The 23020-nt window shown below is 41.8% G+C and overlaps 1 protein-coding gene across 10 annotated transcripts in view; it reads right to left on the bottom strand.

Annotated features, from left to right (window-relative positions):
- The window catches only part of ADNP2 (ADNP homeobox 2), a 36845-nt gene extending 15006 nt beyond the window's left edge, over positions 1-21839 (bottom strand). The window contains exons 1-5 of one of the 10 annotated variants that reach the window (XM_070628005.1): positions 20969-21173; positions 19552-19763; positions 14775-14895; positions 3987-4076; positions 1300-3203 (exon numbers count right to left, since the gene is read on the bottom strand). In XM_070628005.1, the coding sequence (XP_070484106.1) occupies positions 1530-3203; positions 3987-4076; positions 14775-14882 (1872 nt within the window). In that variant the 5' untranslated portion in view covers positions 14883-14895; positions 19552-19763; positions 20969-21173 and the 3' untranslated portion in view covers positions 1300-1529. Of the gene's footprint in view, positions 1-1299; positions 3204-3986; positions 4077-14774; positions 14896-19551; positions 21174-21462 lie in introns of those variants that run through there. The other 9 variants (XM_070628004.1, XM_070627999.1, XM_070628000.1 and 6 more) reach the window with 9 other exon arrangements.
- Positions 21840-23020: the final 1181 nt, after the last annotated feature.

Raw genomic sequence — 23020 nt, 5'->3', positions numbered from 1 at the left:
TGAGATTCTAGTAATGTGCCACTATCTTTTGACTTTTAAGAGTGCTTTGCTGTAAGGGATCTGTGTTGGAAAACCAGGGTATGGACTGTGATACTGTAATTTATAAGAAATATATATTTGGCCTTCAACCCACGGTTCCTGGCTCACAGCTCCGAAAACCCTTAGAATTTCCTGAGCAATATCAGCTCCTGTCCTCAGCTCCTGACCCCACCCAAGCGTGGGGGGCTGGTTGCCAGGAGAACCAGCTCTGTGATCAGAGGATTCAGTCCCACACTGATTTTCAGGGAAAGGAGGGCGGCTTGAGCTGGAATCAATCGCCAATGGCCAATGACTTAGTCAATCATGACTACGTAATGAAGCCTCCATAGAAAACCAGAAGGACAGCTCATCAGCCCTTTTCAGAGAACTTCCATGTTGGGCAACCAGAACGCTTCCACGAGCCACGGAGCTGGGCCCCAAGCACCATGAGGACACAAGCTCCTTTGTTCAGGACCTGGCCCTATGTATCTATCTCTACATCTGGCTGTTAATTCGTATCCTTTCATATCCTCTGTAATAAACTGGTAATCTAGTGACTAAATAGGTTTTCTTGAGTTCTGTGAACCATTCCAGCAAATTAACTGAACCCAAGGAGGGGGTCGTGGGAACCTCTGATATATAGCCAGTCGGCCAGAAGTACAGGTAACAACCTGGACTTGCAATTGGCATCCTGAGTTGCGGGGGGCTGTTGGAATCTCCAGTTTGTAGCAGGTCAGTCAGATGCACAGACAACCTGAACTTGTGGCTGGTGTACAAAGTGGAGGGCAGTCTTGGGGGACTGAGTCCTTTGCCTGGGGAATCTGATTCTATCAGAGATGGAGGGAGATCGTGTCAGATTTGAGTTGAATTCTCAGACAGCCTGCTGGTATTTGAGAACTGCCTGCTGGTGTGGGGATCCACCACACCCACACTGGAATTGGGTCCAGGAGCCCTCTGCAGGCACTTACCATGAATGGAGCTTGCAGGACTGGGAGTCACTCTGAGTCACTGAGTGAGTGGTGAGTGAATGTGGAGGTCCAGGACATAACTGTACACTAATGTAGACTTTATAAATACTGAACACTTAGGCTACACTAAACTTACAAAAAAATATTTTTTTTCAATAATAAATTAACCTCAGCTTACTTTAACTCTTTTACTTCATAATCTTTCAAATCTTTTTTAACTTTTGGGTTCTTGTACAATAACACTTAGCTTAAAGCACAAACACGCTGTACAACTGTACAAATTTTTTTCTTTATACCCTTATTCTACAAGCTGTTTTCTACTTTTAAATTTTTTTATTTTTTACTTTTTAAACTTTTTTGTTAAAAACAAGACACAAACACACACATTAGCCTAGGCCTACACAGGGTCAGGATCATCAGTATCACTGTCTTCCACCTCCACATCTTATCCCGCTGGAAGGTCTTCAGGAGTATGGAGCTGTCACCTCCTGTGACAACAACGCCGTCTTCTAGAATACTTCCTGAAGGACCTGCCTGAGGCTCTTACTGAGGAGGTGTCACTCTTTTCAGAAATACATCCATGGTGGTTTGCTTGGTTTGTTTCTTTTTTTCATCATAGATTTCCTTGTAAGCAGATAATGCACCATGAACATTCCTCTCTATCAATGAAAATCTTTCGGTGTTGGGGTCCATGTTTTCAAACTTTTTAAGGAGCTTGCTGAGGTCTGCAAAAGCTTCTGATAAACCCTTTACTGTGAATTTTCTTGGAAGTTCTTTTTCTTCTCCTGCAGTTTTCTTTTCTCTTGCCTCTTCTTCAGCTAAGCATTCCTGTTCCAGTTCCAACAACTCCACATTAGTCCATTCCTCAGGAACCAACTCTAGGAGCTCCTGAATGTCATCCTCATCCACACCCAGGTTAAAGTTGTTTGCCATGTGAACTACCGCCTTGTTGATTTTTGCAACCTCCTCATCCTTGGCAAATCCTTTGAAGTCATGGACAAACCTCTTGAGTGTCTTCTTCCAGATGCCATTCACACACTCCTTGCTGACATCACCCCAAGCCCAAGCAAGGTTCTTAATGCAGTCATAGATGTTGTAATCCTTCCAGAATTGCATCAGTGTCTTCCCAGTGCCTTCCTCAGTTGCAGCAATAGCCTGGGCAAAGGTCCTCCTCAGGTAGTAGGCCTTAAAAGCTGCTATAATTCCTTGATCCATTGGTTGGATCAAAGAAGTGGTATTTGGAGGGAAAAACACTGCTTTAATATTGGGATGAAGATCACCAACAAAAGGAGGGTGTCCAGGGGCATTAGCAATAATAAGCAAAATCTTGAAAGGTATGTTATTCTCCCAACAGTATGTCTCTATTTCACTAGCATAGCAATTCAGAAGGGCATCTTGGAAGAGGAGCTGGGTCATCCATGACTTCTTATTGCTCCTGTAGTACACTGGCAGTGTGTGCTTACTGATATGCTTGAAGGCCCTGGGGTTCTCACTGTGCCAGATCACAAAGGGTTTCAATTTATAGCCTGCAACATTAGCCCCAACCAAGACTGTTATCTTGTCCTTAAAAGCCTTGAAACCTAGAACTGACTTGGCCTCCTTATGGATGAAAGTCCCTTCAGGCATCCGTTTCCAGAATAAAGAGGTTTCATCCATATTGAATATTTGCTCTGGCAAGTAATTTTCCTCCACAATCAGCTTATCTAGAGTTTCTAAAAATTCTTCAGCTGCCTTCACATCAGCATTTGCAGACTCACCACTCACTTTCACATCATGTAATGAATAACGATTCTTGAATCGTTTAAACCACCCAGAGCTGGCAGTAAATTCAACATCATCGTCAGATCCAGCCTTTTCTTTCAACATTGCAAACAAACTTTTTGCTTTGGCCGTGATCATCATGCTGCTGAGAGGGATACGCTTCTGTGTCTGGTCTTTAATCCAGGTCATCAGAAGTTCCTCCATGTCTGATATAGGCCCTTCTCGAATTTTTGTTAGTCTTGTTGCCTTCAATGAAGCAGATCCTTTAACAGCTTCCATCACTTTGTTCTTGTTCTTCAATATCGTAGCTATGGTGGAATGGGACATGCCTGACTGGCGAGCAATAACCATCACTGATTTTCCACCTTCATAGTCCTTAATCAGTTTTAATTTTGTTTCCAGGTCAATCACACGACGTGGCCTCTTACTGGCAACATTAGCAGTGGATTTTGTACGCTTAGGGGCCATGATGAACAAAACAACATGAGATTAAATCAAGCACAATAGAAATGATGCAATCAAGAGATGTGGCAAACACGAGGTGTATGAGGATGCTGCTGGCGTAACACGGCATACTGTTTTACAGTGATTTTTTTTTAATAAGTAGCAAGAGTACACTCTAACTTAACGATAAAAAGTATGGTAATAGTAAATACATAAACCAGTAACACAGTCGTTTATTATCATTATCAAGTATTATATACTGTACATAATTGTACATGCTATACTTTTACATGACCGACAGTGCAGGTTTGTTTACACCAGCATCACCACGAACACGTGAGTGATGCGTTGCACTATAACGCTCCAACATCACTAGGCAACAGGAATTTTTCAGTTCCGTTATAATCTTATGGGACCACCATTATATACGTGGTCTGTCGTTGAAAAAAACGTAGTTATGCAATGTGACTGTACTTAATGTCATGGCATTTCTTTTTACTCAGCATAGTTAAAAATTAAAGGCCTTTCTTACATCAGTGGGATCTTATAATCAAGGATAAATAATAGTTTCACCATATCACTTTATCAATTTTATATGCAGAAAACTCTCAAAACACCAATAATCTTACATTAGAAAACATTTAGCTTTTACTTTCTACATCCCTGAATGTTCACACTACACTTCCTCCCGACTCATTCATCAGCCACCCCAAGACATGTGACATTCCCCAGAACTAAACTGACACTTACCCCAACTTTTGAGGAAACATGAAAATCAAAGACAAAAATACATACCATTTTCTTTCCAGAAGGTTCCCAGAGAGAAATATCTCCCCATGATGTGTTAAAAAAGTACTTCTCTCCTGGATCAAAGCCTTTAAGGTCCTTTTGAAAAGGGAGAAAAAGGGAGAGGTCATTATGCAATTTCAGAAGATAACTATTTTATGAGAACCTGACGGAGGCCGGCCCCATAGCCAAGTGGTTAAGTTCGCGCACACTGCTTCAGCGGCCCAGGGTTTCGCCAGTTTGGATCCTGGGCATGGACATGGCACCGCTTATTAGGCCATGCTGAGGCAGCGGCGTCCCACATGCCACAACTAGAAGGACCCACAACTAAAATATACAATTATGTACTAGGGGGATTTGGGGAGAAAAAGGAAAAATAAAATCTTTAAGAAAAAAAAGAACCTGACAGGACACTGGGCCCCTAAGCAGCCTACACACAAGGGAGTCGTGAAGTGAAATGCAGCCCACAAGCAAACTGTGACAGAACACCCACTAAGCATGAGGACTTAGGAAAAGGCTGAAGTGATCTAAGTTACAATTATAGTTTTATAAGAAACGAATTGGGGGCCGGCCCCGTAGCCAAGTGGTTAAGTTCACGCACTCTGCTTCGGCAGCCCAGGGTTTCACCAGTTCAGATCCTGGGCGCGGACATGGCACCGCTCATCAGGCCACGGTGAGGCGGTGTCCGACATGCCACAACCAGAAGGACCCACAACTAAAAATACACAACTATGTACTGGGGGGACTTGGGAGAAAAAGGAAAAATAAAATCTTTAAAAAAAAAAAGACAGAAATTGATGAGATTTCCCACAAGCAATTCCTAAAAGAGAGACACTGTGTGAGGGAACACCGTCCTCCCTCAGTGGTGAGCACTTTGCAGAATTCCAGGGTGGTCGGAGTATGAAGTGGGAGCTCCAAGGGTTTGAACGACCAAGGACACCAGAGTCAGCCATGGGGAGGACAATTCAGACAAGGGCCTGACTAACAAGACAGCGAGCGATGAAAAGCCAAAAGAGGATGGAGACACTGAGACCTAACTACCAGATGCAATGGGGTCCAGACTGAATCCCAGTTCAAACAAACCAAGTGTAGAAAATACTTGGGGGAAAACTGGAGAAATCCGAATATAGACTGGGTATTATTAGATAAGACAAGTATTTAATGTCACAGAAAAGAGGTAACTGAGAAAAGTAATAAAAAAGCACGATCAATATGAGCTCTACACATATATACACACACACAAAGTTAAATGAGAGAGAGAAAGGGAGAGAAAGAAAGAAAATCAAACCATGTAATTCACTATTAGACTAAAAAGACAATTATCTTAATAGATGCAGAAAATCATTTGACAAAATTCAACATCCAGTCATAAGTTCTGCTCTCAGCAAAGTAGGAAAAGGAACTTTCTCGACCTGAAAAAGGGGTCTACAGAACACATGCAGCTAACAATCACACTGTGCGGGAACACAGGAACAGTATTCTTACTGCTATTGTAAGCTTTACTTCAAAATTTTTTAAAAACCACCACCACCAAATGTCGGCAAGGATGTGGAGCAAGTGAAACCTTCAGACACTGCTGAAGGGAACAGAGAGTCACACAACCACTTAGGATAAACGGTAAGCCACTTCCTACAAAACTCAACAGACAACCTTATAATTCCACATCCAGGTATTTTTCCAAGAGAAATCAAAACAGATGTCCACAAAAATACCTTTACAAGAATATTCATAGGGACCTTATTCATCATAACCAAAGACTGAACAGCCTAGGTGCCCATCACAAGGAGAAGGGATCAACAAGCTAATCCATTCACATCCTGGAGCCCCACTCACAACGAAAAGGACCGATCACACGTGCAGCAACACAGAAGAACCTCCACAGGCATGCACACGAACAACAGGCAACCTAACCTGTGCTAGAAAATTTCATAAGAGTTGTAGCCAGTGGGGTGGGGTCAGGGATTGACTGTAAAAGGGCCTGAGGAAACTTTCTGGAGGAGGGAATTGCCCTGCATCTTGACAGGGATTTGTATTACACGAGTATATGCATGTCAAAAATCCTTAACTGAAGACACTTAAGGTGTATTTCACAGCATATAAATTCCCCTCCCCCGAAAACTGTAAACAAATACTAAACTCTAGTTAATGATATGTATGCTGAAAGAGTTTGAGGGTAAAATGTACTGACACCTGCAACTGTCTTTGAAATGCACCAAAAAATACGACAGAATGATGAGCGGAGCTACATATGTTAATTTGCAGAATTTAGGTGGTAGGTATATGGGTTTTCACTGTACAATCCTGTCAACATTTCTGTAGGGTTAAGTTTTTCATAAGGAAATACTGGAAAAGGAAGAAAGAAACTGTAAAGTTGTGTCACAGGAGACAGGAGAAGAGTTCAAAGGAAGGGGTGCTTTCCACTGTCAGATGCAGCAGAAAAGAGCTGGTGAGAAAAAAATAAAAAACAATAATTAGGAAATAAATGGAAAGTATTAACAATATGTCAATACACTTCTGTAGATAACATGTAGAAACAGATGAATAATTTTTAGAAATCTGTTCATACATATATAGGTCCCTAAAGACTGCTGTAGGGGTGGGTTCAGCGCATCTGTTTTTTTTAAAACTTTCCTGATTCAGATGCTGCAACCCCAAATCTGTAAACACTGGTTTAAATGTCTCAATGTAATCTGTGACTTGATGCATAGAAGTTAAGTGTAGGGGTACCTCAGAAATGGCAACTCTGAACGGGACAGCACAGAAAGGAACTAGATGCAGTGGAGCAAAGACCCGAGAATAAGAGTCGTCAAACTTCCTCACCAAGGACACCTTCCTGGGGTTTTTCTGAGGAGGTAGAACAGTCCCTCCAGGAAGAGCTTCAGAGTAGACAGAATACAACAGGAGATTGATAAGAAAAAAAGTGTAACAAGGCAACTACCCTCACACTGATAAAAAAGGCAAAAATGATTACAGATCCATGGTGGTCCCCATTAATTCCCTTCTATCTCATCCTCCCTCAATAAATCTTATACATTGAAACTAACCTAGGGACCTTATTTTTTTAACCTTTTTTCCCCCTACTACTTTAACATCAAAGATTTCTGGCCTCCGTGTGAATGGTATTTTTATCCCTTATAGCTATTAACTGAGAAAACACACGATGACAAAAGCTGCTAGGAACAGTAATACTTCTAAATAAATTTGGACATTATAATTCACATCCGCTTCTATGAACATGTGAAATACAACAGTTAACACAAGGGGAGAGATCACTTACTCAAATCTCAGACAATGCCTCGTTCGCCTCTGCACTCTCAGACCAGAGACACTAATGCTTCCCTGGTAACGCACACTCCTCAAGGGCCCACAACACGTGTCAGAACCTCTACTCCAGGCAACGTGCACACCACACACAAAGGACATTCGATGTCTTCCCCCTTTCCCACGACTACCTCTGCGTTCTTTTTAGTCAAGTAAGCCAGTCCAGTACTGGTTTCCTCTACACTTTAATGAGGGAAACAGAGCCATCATTCAGGGGAGGGGCCTGCCCACCTGGGCTGAGCAAGCGCCAAAAAGGAGGGTCCCGACTGATCCAGCCTGTGGGTCCAGGACACTCAGATATGCCAAGTACTCTAACACTGGTTCTGAAAAGAAACTTCCTGTCAGATTTCACATGGGGAAATCTGAGTAAAATAAGGAATGTAATCAAAAACATTTTAAAGGCAAATGCAGTAGAAAATTTCCCATGACTATTTTATAGCATTAAAATATAACCCAGTGAAAGCTCACATGATCTAACGCTCAGCTTCCTGGTGTTCAAAACTGATTCAAGAGCAGTAATAATTCAGAGAAAGGGGTCTCAAACCCTTTGGGAAAATTAAAATTAAAATGACCTGGGAACTGAGCAAAGACCAATAGAATAGAGAGAATAAAAGAAACCAAAAGTTGTTTCTTTGAAAAGATCAACAAAATTTACAAACGTTTAGCTAGACTGACAGAAAAAAGAGAAGATAAAAATAAAATCAGAAATGAAAGAGGGGACATTACAGAAATAAAAAGATTAGAAGAGAATGCTTTCAATAACTGTATGCTAACAAAAAAAACTAAATGCAATGGATGAATTCCTAGAAACACACAAATGACCTAAACTGATTCAAGAAGGAACAGAAAATTTCAACAGACCTGTAATAAGTAAAGACTGAAACAGTAATTAAAAAGTTCAAAACAAAGAAAAGTCCAGGACCAAAGGGCTTCACTGGTGAATCCTACCAAATATTTAAGGGAGAATTAACACCAATTCTTCTCAAACCCTTCCCCCAGAAACAGAAGAGGAGGTAACACCTCCTAACTTATTCTGTGTGGCCAGCATTACCCTGATACTGGAGCCAAAGACATCACAAGAAATTTACAGACAAACATTTCTTAGGAATAAAGATGAAAAATCCTCAACAAAATACTAGCAAAAGCACAAAGGAAAAAACCCTACAGCATATTAAAAAAACTATAAACCATGACCAAGCAGGATTTATACCAGGAATGGCAAGAGAGGTTCAGTGTGAGAAAATATATCAGTGTAATCCACACAACAATAGAACAAAGGGAAAAACCACACAATCATTTCAGTTGACACAGAGACGGCATCTGAAAAGACCAACACCCTTTCACAACTTACCTCTGGACTCTCAATTCTGCTCCACTGGCCTCTACGTCCACCCTCATGTTATTACTCTAGTTCCGTAGTAAGTTTTGAAATCAGGTTGTTAATGAGCCCTACAACTTTGTTCTTTTTTTCCCCCAATATAGTTTTGGCTATTTGGGACCCCATACAATTCCATATGAATTGGGGGAAATAAATCCAAACATCTATGGCCAATTGATTTTTGAAAAGGGTGCCAAGTCCATTCAATGGAAAAACAGTCTCTCCCACAAATGTTGCTGGGACAACTGAATTGAATGAAGTTGGACCCCTGGCTCACAGCATACACAGAAATTAACTAAAAGTGCATCAACGATGTGAACAAGAGCTGCGACCATAAGACTCTCAGAAGAAAACACAGGAGGAGACCTTCACGACTTGGATTTCGCAATGGGTTCTTAGGTATGACATAAAAAGTACCACCAACAACAAGAAAAATAGATAAACTGGACTTCATCAAAACTTAAAACTTTTACATCCCACAATGAGAAGGACCTGCAACTAAGATATACAACTATGTACGGGGCAGGGGGTGGGGGGGGGGGGTTTGGAGAGAGAAAGCAGAAAAAAAAAAAACTTAAAACTTTTGTGCATTCAAAGATATTATCAAGAAAGTAAAAAGAAACTTATAGAATGGGAGAAAATATCTACCAACATATATAATAAGGGTTTAATACCCAGAATATATAAAGAATTACAACTCAACAACAAAAAGACAATCAAATTTAAAAATGGGCAAAGGACTTGAATAGAAATCTCCAAAGAAGGCACAAATGGCCAATAAGCACATGAAGAGATACTCAACATCATTAACCACTAGGATGGAGAGGGAGGGAGGGAGAGGAGGAAGGAGAAGGAAAGAGAAAGGGAGGGAAAAAGAGACAGAGAAAGAAGAAAAATAACAAGTGTTGACAAGGATGTGGATAAACTGGAACTCTCCTACATTGTCGGTAGGGATGTAAAAAGGTGCGGCCATTGTGCAAACAGTTTGGTGGTTCCTCAAAAAGCTAACAAAATATTAGCATGTGATCTAGCAATTCTACTTCCAGGTATATACCCCAAAAATTGAAAACAGGGACTCAAACAGATCCTTGTAAGCCAATGTTCACTGCAGCATCATTCACAATAGCCAAAAGGTGGACTCAACCCAATGTCTATCAACAGATGAACGGACAGACAAAATGCGGTATATTCATACAAGGGAATATTATTTAGTCATAAGAAGGAATAACATTTGATACATGCTACAACACAGATGAACCTTGAAAACATTAAACTAAACGTAATAAGCTGGACACAAAAGGCCCAATATTGTATGATTCCACTTAGGTGAGATATCTGTAATAGGCAAACTGATAGAGACAGAAATGGATCACAGGGTACCAGAGGCTGTGGTGAGGGGATGGGGAGTTACTTAATGGTTGCAGAGTTTCTGTCTGAAGTGATGAAAAGTTCTAGAAACAGTGCTGATAGGTGCAAAACAGTGTGAATGTAATTAATACTACTGAACTGTACATTTAAAACTAGTTAAAATGGCAAATTTTATGTTATATATATTTTACTATAACAAAAAATTCTTAAATATACTTTGAAGATTTAAAAGAAAAAAGAGTACAAAATATTTCATTACTTTTTTAAAGTGATGACATACGGAAACAGTATTTTGAGTATAAGAGGCTAAATAAGCTAAATTATTAAATTAAAAAGAAAAAGACCTGGGAGGGTCTTGAAAAATATCAGTGACGGCTGACTCCACGGCCATGCAACCAGGGCAGGTGCACAGGGACCTGTGCTCAGAACGGCCAGTGCTAGGGTTTAAGGCTCTGTTGTCACCATCTTGAACTTGTTAATGTTATCTTTGAATTTGTTTTATAAAAGGGGAAGTCTGATGTGACAGGACAATGGGTACATGTTAGGGGCTTGGAGCTTCAGTTCATGCATGGTCCTACCTCCAGTACTCCTGGGACAGATTCTTTCCCTGCTCTCCATCCCAGCCACCTCATTGCCCCCGACCTCCCCCTCTCAGCCCTCACCCCGAAACCACTCCCAGACTCTCATCCACAACCTGGGGCAGTAACCAAGTTGTCAAGAGGTCCACATTCCATCGTCGCCCCCAGTGGAAAACCTGGCACAGACTCAAGAGGGGTGGGGGGCCAAGGTAGCAACCAATCCTGTCCTGGGTTGGCAGCACCAAGGTGTTTGGCAGGCAACTCAACAGGGGCCTCAAACCCACCCTGGATCCAGGTACCATGAGCATCCTGACACAGAGGTTGCAATCCCTAGGGAGTCACCCATCTGCTGTGGGTTGGGACAGCAGGTCTGTGGGACCTGGCCAGGGCTCCAGATTTTCATTTTGCACAGTATTCTGCAAATCATGTAGCAAGGCCTTAATTTAACCGATCAAATGTTAACCTTTTAAAAAACCCCTCAAGAGACTCTAATGAATGGCAAGGTTTAGATCTACTTTTAGAAAAGGAAATAAGGTTCTTGCAAGAGTCTATCTTCCCTAAGGTTCACTTTTTCACTTTTCTCAGGCTTTTGACAAGAACTGTATAGCCTATGATATGAGGTCCTAACTCTTGGGAGCAATGGAGCCATATATGCTTTGGCGATCAGAGAAGGCAGAGTGATGTCTCATTGTGAAGTCTGAAATGCTGGGGAGGAAGTGGAAAGGGCCATGGACAGGTGTTCCCTTGGCTCATTCTATTTCCAGGGCTGCCTCTCTGTAAGCCCCCAAGAGACCTCCAACAAATTCCCCTTTTAAGTTGGTCAGTGTTTGTTTCTGTTGCTTGAAACCAAGAAACTCTAAACACTGTGGTGGATTAAGAATAAATGCATTTGACGTGGAAAAAAGTTCTTAATATGCGATTCAGCAAAAACACAAAACAAAGCTAGTACAGTATCTTATATATTTGGTTATGTCCCATTTAAAAAACTCTAGAAAGATATAAAACAATGTTAACAATGGATATTTTGGGGTAATGATTTACAAATGAGTCTTATTTTCTTCTCTATATTTCTGTGTATACTTTCTAATTTTTCAACAATGAACTTTTTATACTGTTAGAATTTTTTAAATTTCATAAAATATAGGACCAACTACAAATTAATAAAAACAAAAATTTTCCCCAAAAGAATTAGTTATATTTAACCCAACAGTTAATCTAACTAACTTAATAGCTGTAAGCCATTCAACTCTCTTAACGTTCCCTTGTGCAGTATGTACATATCTGTGTCAGTACAGTCTTAGACAAAGTAAACAGTCTTGAACAAATTCAGATGAGCAAACACATTCTTAGGCTGACTAAGGAAGTAAAAGTTAGTGAGGAATGTTCAGTTTTACACAATGCCAAAAACAAAGGACTCCAGGATGAAAATTTTTAGTTGTTACTGACATTTATTACGTTTTATTGCCTTTGTTAAAACAAAGCCAATTTTCTAACAGAATTCCGTTTAAAAATGGAATCCACATTAAAGGAGACTAAAGAGACATGACAACCAAAGGCAATATCTGACCCTAGACTGGGTCCATCACTGACCAGGAAAAATGCCATAAATGATTAGACAAAAATATCCTATCAACGTTAAATGTATGAATTGATAACCATCCTGTGGCAATATAAGAAACTATCCTTATTCTTAGGAAGCACACACTTGATGTATTTAGGTACTAAAGACAGGTCATGATATATGCAAGGTACTCTCAAGGGCTCAGGGAAAAACACTACTTACACAGCACAGGCAATAGTGTGCAAATGTCAAAGCAAAGGGGATAAAATGTTGATAAGTGAAATCTGGGTGAAGAGTAATGAATGTTCCTTGTACTATTTTTATTCTTGTAACTTTTCTGTAAGTTTGAATTATTTCCAAATAGAACGATTTTCTTTAAAATAACTTAATTCACTCAGTCTGGTTTGATGAGGGTTATCAAGTGGGTTGTGGTTCTAAATTCCACGTTCCTGGAATACCCTTTCTCATTCCTTCCACTGGAGAATCCTACTCACTCTTTACAAACAACGTTCCAATCTCATCTCCTCTATAAAGGCTACAGTAGCTTCCAGCTGGAAGAGATCTTCCTGCCTGTCTCTTACTATCATTGTTTTGAGTTCATCTCTCAGTTCCTGCTAGATTATTGTCTCCCAAATAGCAAGCTAGTCTCCTGACTAACTCTGTAGTTCTTCACTATAATGATAAGGACACTGAGACCCAAAGATAAACTGATCTGCCCAAAGTCACACCATTAGCTAATAGCCAGGATTAAAACAAAAGGACGGGGGCCAGCCCCGTGGCCGAGAGGTTAAGTTCGCATGCTCTGCTTCAGCAGCCCAGGGTTTCACCACTTCCAATCCTGGGTGCGGACATGGCACTGCACATTAAGCCACACTGAGGCGGCGTCCCACATGCCACAACTAGAAGGATTCATAACTAAAAATATACAACTATGTACTGGGGGGCTTTGCGAGAAAAAGGAAAAATAAAATCTGAAAAAAAAAATAAACAAACAAAAGGACGATCCAAGAATATTCTAGTCTGCTTACTGAAGGATACCACTATACCTTTAGGGTTCATCTTTTGAGCATCTACCACATGCTAGGCATCATTTTAGGAGCTTCTCATATATTATTTGAAATTTTCTCAGTCTATACACATACACTTGTATTCTTAGCTTGTTATTTTTACATTCTCTGTAAATATTACTTATATACACATACTCATCTACATTAACGGAGTATGTGCCTACTATCTAACTTCTCAATCTTGTCTCCAAATAATGACCCTGTTTTCTTCCTCACGCACAAGATAGGACTTATAGACAGAGCTGCAAAGAACTGAGAGTTCTCTTATGTGAAGACTGTTCCTGAGCAAGAACATCTACCTAAGAGCTCCCACTTCAGTCTCACCCTGCCCTTTCATTTCTGAATGCACTTTCAGTCACAGTCTGTTATTAAAAGTATTTCTCACTTGGGATTTGCTTTCATTCATTCATTTAAAAAAATATTTGTGAAAAATATAAATATAGAGTTGTTAAGCACCTATCTGCAGACACAATTCTGATTGCAGGTAGCAGAGTGGATAACAAATCTATGAGATCCTTGCCTTCTACATTCACATTGGGGAGACAGAGTCTAAGACAACAACATCAGGCACTAGAAGGTCAGAGAGCAGACCATAGCAGGAGGGCCACATTTTAGAGGGAACATCTCTCTGGGGTGGCAATTTTGAGCAGAGAACTATCTGAGGCCCTTCACAAATCAATAGTTATCTACTTGAGAGCAAAAATCACTTGACTATTAATGAGAATCCTGGTAACTATTAAATCTTTCAGTATCAGACTGCCTTTTTATAAATAAAATCACTGATTAAAAGTCTGAGATTTGAAAATAAAGAAACTGAACTCTTCCCAAGCCAATAATAGTTTGACTCAAATTCTTCACAAGTTTAAAAATTTCAAAGCAGATACAGTTGCTATTTCAACAGATATGAATAAAACATGCATAGAATTATCAACAGCTATAAGGATACACAGCAAGCCTTATTTAACAATTTTTACTACTTTACTATATATGCCAGCCATATATTCTCAAGTTATAAGTATAAAATTATATGAGAACATGACTAATCAATACAGTGCATGACTGTGACCTTAATTTTTAAACTTTTAGAAGACTGCAGGTATTAAATTCACAAATCAGAGAAAAAAAATAAAACCCTATCATATCATGTATGTATCCCCATTTACTGATTACTCCAACAATACTGGGAAATTAAGTTAGGGTCTTCTTTTGCTACAATAATAAATAATTCAACACATTCCCCTCAAAGATCAAAAACAAATATATTTTATAACTAAAGAATATAAAAAGCCCCTTCTAAAAGTAACTTTAAAAACTTGAACAGCTTTAAGTAGCTCACTGTAAGTCAGAAAGACATAAATAAGAACTAATGGTGCTCTCAGGCAGTCACTGAAAGTATTAGCAAATTCCTTTTGAAGAATCTTACCCATTCTTCAAAAACTCCCAGTTCAGACCTCACCTCCATAAAGCTAACCTCGCATCTCCAGTATTACTCCTGCTCCTGAAAGCTTACTCAGGTCCTCTTACCTTCAGCAACTCCTTGCAGCTGTCAAGCCCAATATCCACAAGAATGCCTTTCACCTTTTTCCGTACCTTCCTGATGTTGTCAAGATTTTCCACAGGAATTTGAAACATTTTTGAAATTTTCCTTAAAAAGGAAGAAAACAAAACTGTAATAAGTATAGATAGATAGATACATACACACATATATATTTTTGCTTTTAACAGGGTTGGTAAAACACTAAGACTAGAGTAACTCAACAAATTATGCTGTGACAACTAAATATCCATATGCAAAAGAACAAACTTGGATTCTCCTTACACCATATACAAAAATTAACTCAAAATGGATCATACATCTCCATAAGAACTAAAACTTTAAAACTCTTAGAAGAAAACATAGGCAGAAATCTTCATGACCTTGGATTTGGCAGCAGATGCTTAGATATGACACCAGAAAGCACCAGCAGCAAAAGAAAAAGATAAGCTGGACTGCACCAAAATTAAAAACTTTTATGCTTCAAAAGAAACCATCAAAAAAACAAAAAGAGAATCCACAAAATGGGAGAAAAGATTTGCAAATCACATTTCTGATAAGGAACATAAAAAAAAACTCTTATAACTCAACAATGAAAAAGCAATTCAACTTAAAAATGGGCAAAGGATCTGAACAGATACTCCTCCAAAGACAATATACAAATGGCCATTAAGCACATGAAAAGATGCTAAATATTAGCCATGGGGTAATGCAAATCAAAACCACAATGAAATGCTACTTTACATCTACTAGGAAGGCTATAATCTTCAAAAAAGAAACCACCAAGTGTTAGCAAGGATGTGGAGAAACTAGATCTCTCCCACATTGCTGGGAGTAATGTAAAATGGTGCAGCCAGTTTGGAAAACAGTCTGGCAGTTCCTCAAAAGATTAAATATATAGGCACATATGAACCAGGAATTCCACCCAAGAAAAATTAAAAACACGCATCCAAACAAAAACTCATACAATAATGTTCACAGCAGCATTATTCTTAACAGCCAAAAGTGGAAAGAGGCCAAATGTCCATCAACTGACAAATGGATAAATAAAATGTGGTATATCCATACAATACAATATTATTTAGCCATAAAAAGAAATGAAGTACTGACGCATGCTACAATGTAGATGACCCTTGGGGAACATTATGCTATGTGAAGGAAGCCAGAGGCAAAGGACCACATGTTGCCTGATTCCATTTATATGAAGTGTCCAGAACAGACAAATCTAAAGAGACGGAAAGTAGACCAGCTATTCCACTGCTGAGCATTTATCCAAAGAACACGAAAACACAAATGCATAAAGATATACACAGCCCCATGTTCATCACAGCATTAGTCACAATAGCCAAGACTTGGAAGCAACCTAGGTGCCCATCAAGGGATGAATGGATAAAGAAGATGTGGTATATATACACAATGGAATACTATTCAGCCATAAGAAACGATGAAATTCGGCCATTTGTGACAACATGGATGGACCTTGAGGGCATTATGCTAAGTGAAATAAGTTAGAGGGAGAAAGTCAAATACCATGTGATCTCACTCATAAGTAGAAGATAAAAACAACAACGAACAAACATACAGAAACAGAGACTGGATTGGTGGTTACCAGAGGGGTAAGGGAGAGGGAGGAGGGTGAAAAGGGTGATTAGGCACGTGTGTGGTGATGGACTGTAGTCTTTGAGTAGCAAACACTGTAATCTACACAGAAATCGAAATATATAACAATGTACACCTGAAGTTTATATAATGTTATAAACCAGTTATCGCAATTAAAAAAAGAATTAAAAAGTCAAATAAATAAATAAATACATATAAAAAAAGAAAGTACAGCACTGGTTGCATAGGGCTGAGGAGGAGTGGAAGGCAATGGCCAAGGGGAACAGGGTTGTTTGTTTTTTTGTAATAATGATGATGTTCTAAAATCAACCGTGGTGATATATGCACAACCCTGTGAATATACTAAAAGCACTGAATTGTACATTTAAATAGCTAAGTTGTATGGTATGTAAATTACATCTCAATAAAACTGTTTTTAAAACATCTGAAAAGGCATAAAATTAAAATAAACCCTGTGGTACTTGACCGAAATAGGAGGTACAGGTGTGACCTTATTGTTGTTAACATATACACAATAAAAAATAAACATAGTTGTAAATGTGTGGGCATATATTCCGTAGCTCTGTCCACTGAGAGAGCCTGGAAGCAGTTACACATCCCAGTAGCAGTGAGTACCCCTAGGGCCCAAATCTTACTTTCTAAATACCATTTTCCATTCAAAGGAACCAGAGCTCCTCGGAAAAATGGCTGATTCCACAGCAGGAACATGGAAAGGACAAGAAAAGCCCAGAACGTCTTACGCCAGAAAACATAGAAGTTGCTCAAAGAAGGGTGAGACATGTCAAAAGAAGTCAGCCTGAGAAGCTCCCAAAAGCCAAATATGGCATGACGTGGGCATCTAATAAATAATGATGGGAACAGACTATACCCTGTGGCACTGAATTTTCCAAAGATAATGTAACAATACTTCCCATCCCACGTGCTCTTCTTAAATTATGACCTTGACACTCTTCCCAAACAGTGGAGACATCTACGCTCCAACTCCTTGAAACTATGCAGAACTTCGTGGCTGCTTCAACAAATAAAGTATGGCAGAAGTAACGCTGTGTGACTTCCAAGGCTAGACTATAAAAATGCCACACACTTCTGCCTGCTCTCTGGGAACCATCACACTTGGAATCCACAAACCATGTTGTGAGGAAGCTCAACTAGCCCAGGTGAGGTGTTCCACTCAACCACCAGTGAGTGAACAGGCCTCTGGAGCCCCTATAAAGTCACCCCCAGCCTTCGAGTCTTCCTAGATGAGGCCCCAGACAGCCTGACACAGAAACAAGCTATCTCCCACACTTCTGCCTGAACTCCTGACCCAAAGAACTATAGAGCTTTTTTAATATAACGTTTTATTCCATGAAGTTTTGAGGTGGTTTGGTGTACAAAAATAGTAACTAAAATATAACCCACTAGAATATAAACAAGTCCATGGTGATATAAGTAATCAAAGAAATTCAAAGTGTGATGAGGAATGGGATATTTACATGGTTTCCAAGCACCTCCCTACAAAATACTTATTAATAACCAAGGGAAAAAGAGTAATTCACAAAAGTCTGGCAGACAAGTCCAAATTGAGAGACACTACAAAATAACTAGCCTATAATATTGAGAAGTGTCCAGGTCACACAAGGCAGCACTGTTTACGCCAAAATGTGGAAGCAATCCAATGTCCATCAAATGGTGAACGGATAAACAAAATGTGGTACATCCATACGATGGAATACTATTTGGCAATAAAAAGTAACTAGGTACTGATGCATGCTACAACATGAATGAATCTCAAAAACATTATGCTAAGTGAAAGAAGCCAAATGCAAAAGTCCTCATACTTTCTGATTCCATTTATATGAAATGTTCAGAAAAGACAAATCTACAGAGATAGAAGGTAGATGAGAAGTTGGCTGGGGGTGGGAAAAGCTAGTAATTGCAAATGGACAGGTTTTTGCGGGGAGTGCTGGAAATTCTAATATTAGATTGTGGTGAAGGTAGTACAACCCTTTAAGTTTACAAAAATCAATGAATTACACACTTTTAAAAAAAGATCAGGAAGGAAAAACTAAGGAACTGTTGCAGGTTGAAAGAGACTAAAGATAACTAAATATAATGTACAGTTCTAACTAGATTCTTTTACTCCAAACGATATTGGAACAACTGGCAAAACTTCAATGGGGTCTGAGGATTAGATGGTAATAATCTACTGATTTCCTGATTTTGACAGTTGTGTTCTGGGTATGTAGAAAAATGTTCTTATTTGTAGGAAATAAACAATATTTGGGGTGATTGGCATCTTGTTTGGCAACTTTCAAATGATTCAGGGGAAAAAGTTCTTTGTACTGTACTTGCAACTTTCTATAAATCTGCAACTCTCTCAGAAAAAGTTTTTTAATGTGTAAGTTATAAAAGCTAAAAACAAAATCAGTCAAATTTGAATTAAAGAAACACCAGCTAAAATAATGAATGCCAATTTATTATCATCAAAGCAATAATTTTTCAAGATTGATATATCCACTGGTAGTGAGGGTAAACAGCAAAATCATGATTTCTAAATGTTTAGAGGCCAATTCGGTAGTAACTCCCAAGATTTTAAACGACAATTTCTATGAGATGGCAACTCCACTTCTATACTCCTCTTGTAACCCCTCCTCCTCCAAGGATAAGCTTGGTGCCCTCCTAGGAATTCCCAGAGTCACCAATTTATACTTCTTTCATCGCACTCATCTCACTGTGCTGCAATTTTCTATTTATATATCTATTTCCCCTATTGGACCGAACTTCTTCATACTGTCTTTGCATGTCTGGGGCCAATCACAGAGTATAATACACAGGAATGTTTATAATAAATGAACAAAACAAAAAATAAAACAGGATAAGAATCCTAAGACATGGAGGTTCAAAATGGACAAGCTAGGCAGGCTTGGAGACCTGGAAGGCCAAGACCTTCCAGGTGAATACATCGGCATCAAAAAGCGACTGAGGAAGGGCAGCCCAGTGGCCTAGTGGCTATGTTCTCACGCTCCCCTCTGGCGGCCCAGGGTCACCAGTTCGGATCCGGGGCACAGACCTAGCACTGCTCATCAAGCCATGCTGAGGCCGTGCCCCACAAACAAAAGAGAGGAAGATGGGGACAGATGTTAGCTCAGGGATAATCTTCCTCACCAAAAAGCTCCGACTGAGGTAAAGGAGAAGTCCAAAGAAATCTGGCAAAAGCTAAGTAAAACCGAAAGGTTTTCACTTGAGAGGCAACACCGCACAATGGTCTCAGAAGCAAGGATTCTGGAGTTGTACTGCCTCGGTTCAAATCAGCTCCATAATTAATTAGCTGTGCAATCTTCAGCAAATTACGTAATCCTTGGGCCTCAGCTCCTGGCCTGTAAAACAGGGAGAGTACAACCTACTCCATGAAGCAGTTGTGAGGATAAATGAGTTAACACAAGAAAAGCACTTAGAACATAAGCACTGTGTTTGCTATTAGCTAACTCCAAAAACCTAAATGAAACGTCCCAAGTATGGGAATACAGGGCTTTTGTTTTTGTGCCATCCATGAAACAACATTCAGGTCCGGGTTCAAACACTGGCAGATCCTCCCCAGACACCTGGTCTTCAGCAGGTCATCAGCCTTCCTGTTTCCTCTATGTTAACACACCGCCCTAACAAGTGTGACAGCCAGAGCCGAGGGCGTGGCAGAATCCTGGGGACCTAGCCCCTCCAAGTGACTACAACCATAAACTCACCAACAGCATATTACAACCTGGGTGCAAACTAAAAAGGTGCCCCAGGATCCCTTCTTCGAAAAATTCTGCCACCACTCTGCCTTCACTCCCCCATAACAAATCATCAATGCCTAACGCTAAGTCCAGCCCTCACACTCTCACGCCCTCTCAATCAGACAGCTGAACCTCTCTCCTCCCCACCCCTGGCCGTCCTCCGACTCGGACAGTTCCCTTCTACACACAGATCTCTCCCTTCCACGCTTAAAGACCACTGGCTCGACAAAGTCCCAACTGCAACCTAAATATCAAGTTCCTTAATGATATGGCCCACGCTCCAGGAACAGCTCTAAAGTTCCACACACATCACTCGACCTCCAACCAAAGATGAACGTGCGCGTCTCGTGGCGCCTACTTTGCCTGTGGTCCTCTCTCTCCCACAAAAGCCCCCCACGCCCCAGCTCCTGCCCAGACTCCAAACCCTACCACTCACTCGATGAAACCTGTGTGCACCCCCAAGCCTTCGGGGCACTTGCCAGCCAGCACTGTAGTCAGCTTCCTCCCCCCAGCAGAGCCCTCGAGGTCTCGAGAGGCAGCGATTACCCATCGTATTCAATCACAACGAGGCTTAACAGCATTGAGGCAAGGCTCCCATTCAAACTCAAAGAAAATACTTAAAACATTTAGTTAGTTATCATTCTGCAACTGTGCACTATTTGAACTGGCAGTTCTAACTTTTGACATTCCAAAGCCAAATGTTAGGAGAAATTTTGCAAACAGGATCTACGCCAACACGACCAGCAACGACACACGAAAAGTTAAAATCTTCCTCTCAACATCCGCACATCAATCATCAATATTCACACCAAAGGCTCAGGGTGAAGAAAAGAGATTCGCTCTCGGCGGTTCGGCTGCTCTTCCAAAAGCGCGCCCCCTCCGGGGGAACCACCGCAGGGCAGGCCGAGGGCGACCGCCACCTCAGGCGGCCCTGGCGAGGCTCCGCGCCGGGGTGACCCCGCAAGGGCCCGGCGGCCGCCGCCCCCGCCTCGCGCCCACCCCCGCCCCTCCCCCTCCCCACCCGTCCCCGCCCCCCGCCCCCTCCCCACCCCACCCCGGGCCGGCCCGCCGTCTCACCGTGCCGTCCCCCGTCCCCCCTCCCCCCGCCCCCGTCCCCCAGGCCCGCGGCGACCACCCGGCCCTGGAGACACCGAGGGGCGCCGGCGGGCCGCGAACCCCGCGCGGAGAGCGTTGCGGGACTCGCGAGAGGCCGCGGTGTGGGCGGGGCGGGGCGGGGCCGCCGGGACGCCGCGGGCCGGGCGGGCCGGGGGCGTCGCCGTGGGCCGGCCGCGGCCGTACCTACCGCTGGGCGCCCGGGGCGCGCTGCGTCCCCCGCCGCCTGTCGCCGCGCCCGCCGGGCCCGCTGCCTGCGCCCCGCGCGGCGGGACCCCGGCCTCGGCGAGCCCGCCCCGCGCGACCCCGTCCCCTCCTCCCGGCACCGCCAGAAAGAGAAAATGGCGCTCGATGGGCCTCCGGAAGTGACGCGCGGCCTCATTTGCATGCCGGTGCAGCCAGCCAATGGGGGGAGAGTGTGCATGGGACCCCCCTGGGCCCTGCCCACAGACCCCTTGGGGCCCCTGCCTAAAGCTGGCCTGGAGGCTCTGGATGGGAGTGGGGGGTCCTCTGTTGGAGCCCCTTCCCCTGACTCCTCTCTTGCCACAGTGGACAGGCCTGCCAGCCACTCTCCAGCATCTATGCAAACTCTCGCGAGAGTTTGAGTGGGTGGTGATGTCATTAAAGGGGGTGGGGCGAGGAGTCATCAGCCACGTGACCAATCACGTGGGCTCACCAGAGCTTTGACTTTATTTGCATAGAATGGGGTGGAGCTAGTAGCCACCCCAGGAATGGGTGGCCCCGCCCACATCTGCAAGCCAATAGGAAACCAGCAGTGAGGAGAATCCTGCCCTGCCATTGGAGAATAGAACTGGGACTATCAAAACTTTGAGAAGTGTACCCTTGATTGAGACATCTTGGTGAAGTGATTGGATAGGGTCTCTTGACTTCATAATTCTTGTGTAAGAAAGTCACACCTTTTTTTGAGAATTCTGATTTTTAAGTTAGACTTTCTATATGTTGTGTAGGGAAAAGGTTAATTGCATACGTTTGTAAAAACTCTTACATGGCCTAAAAGTTCACCTTTGCCCAGATTTTTCAAAGATCGTGAAGCAATAATATTATATTTCTCAAAATGAGTGAAAACATGGAGAGGAGCTTTCAAAATGGCTTTGGGTCTTCATCCATTGAGTCAAGCCCCAGGGGAAGAGAAGGGCCACACCACCTCCAGAGAGCTTATAGTTTAATGAGAGGCCAGGTGTGTATGCAAACACCTACTTTTATGGATGGGGTCCCTGTCCTATGCTGGTTCCTTCAGGACTATTCCAGACCTTTCCCACTTCACCAAAGCTCTTTGTGCAACACCTGCCCCTCCTCAACTTCCTTTTCAGCCAAAGACCATGTCTTCTCCCTCTTCCGGAACACCAAGACCATCAGACTTGGTCTCCTTCCACCTCCCAGCCTCTACAATCACACCTGTTTCCTCAACAACCATCCTGACCCTAGAGCTAATTGCAGAGGATGTGTCTGCCCATGTTCACAGCCAGTCTGTCCATCTTTGTACCTTGTTTGCCCTGCCATGTCCTGCCTGGCACCCCAATATCCAGTCATCTCCCCTCTCCCATAATTTTGGCTTCTCCCTCTCTCCTGGTACCTTCACTCCATTTAGCCCAGTGGCTAAAAACATAACAGGCACTAAATAAATGTCTGAATTAATTTAAAAATTGTGTTAAATGCTGGACTTATGTTACTTGACCACAGTTTGCTTTTTTTTCCCTACAGGAACACAAGACATAATTGAAGGAGAG

This window comes from Equus przewalskii, chromosome 7 (assembly GCF_037783145.1).
Source record: "Equus przewalskii isolate Varuska chromosome 7, EquPr2, whole genome shotgun sequence".
Lineage (NCBI taxonomy): Eukaryota > Metazoa > Chordata > Mammalia > Perissodactyla > Equidae > Equus > Equus przewalskii.
Note: the sequence above shows the minus strand (reverse complement) of the source record. Positions and strands in the feature narration are given on the sequence as shown.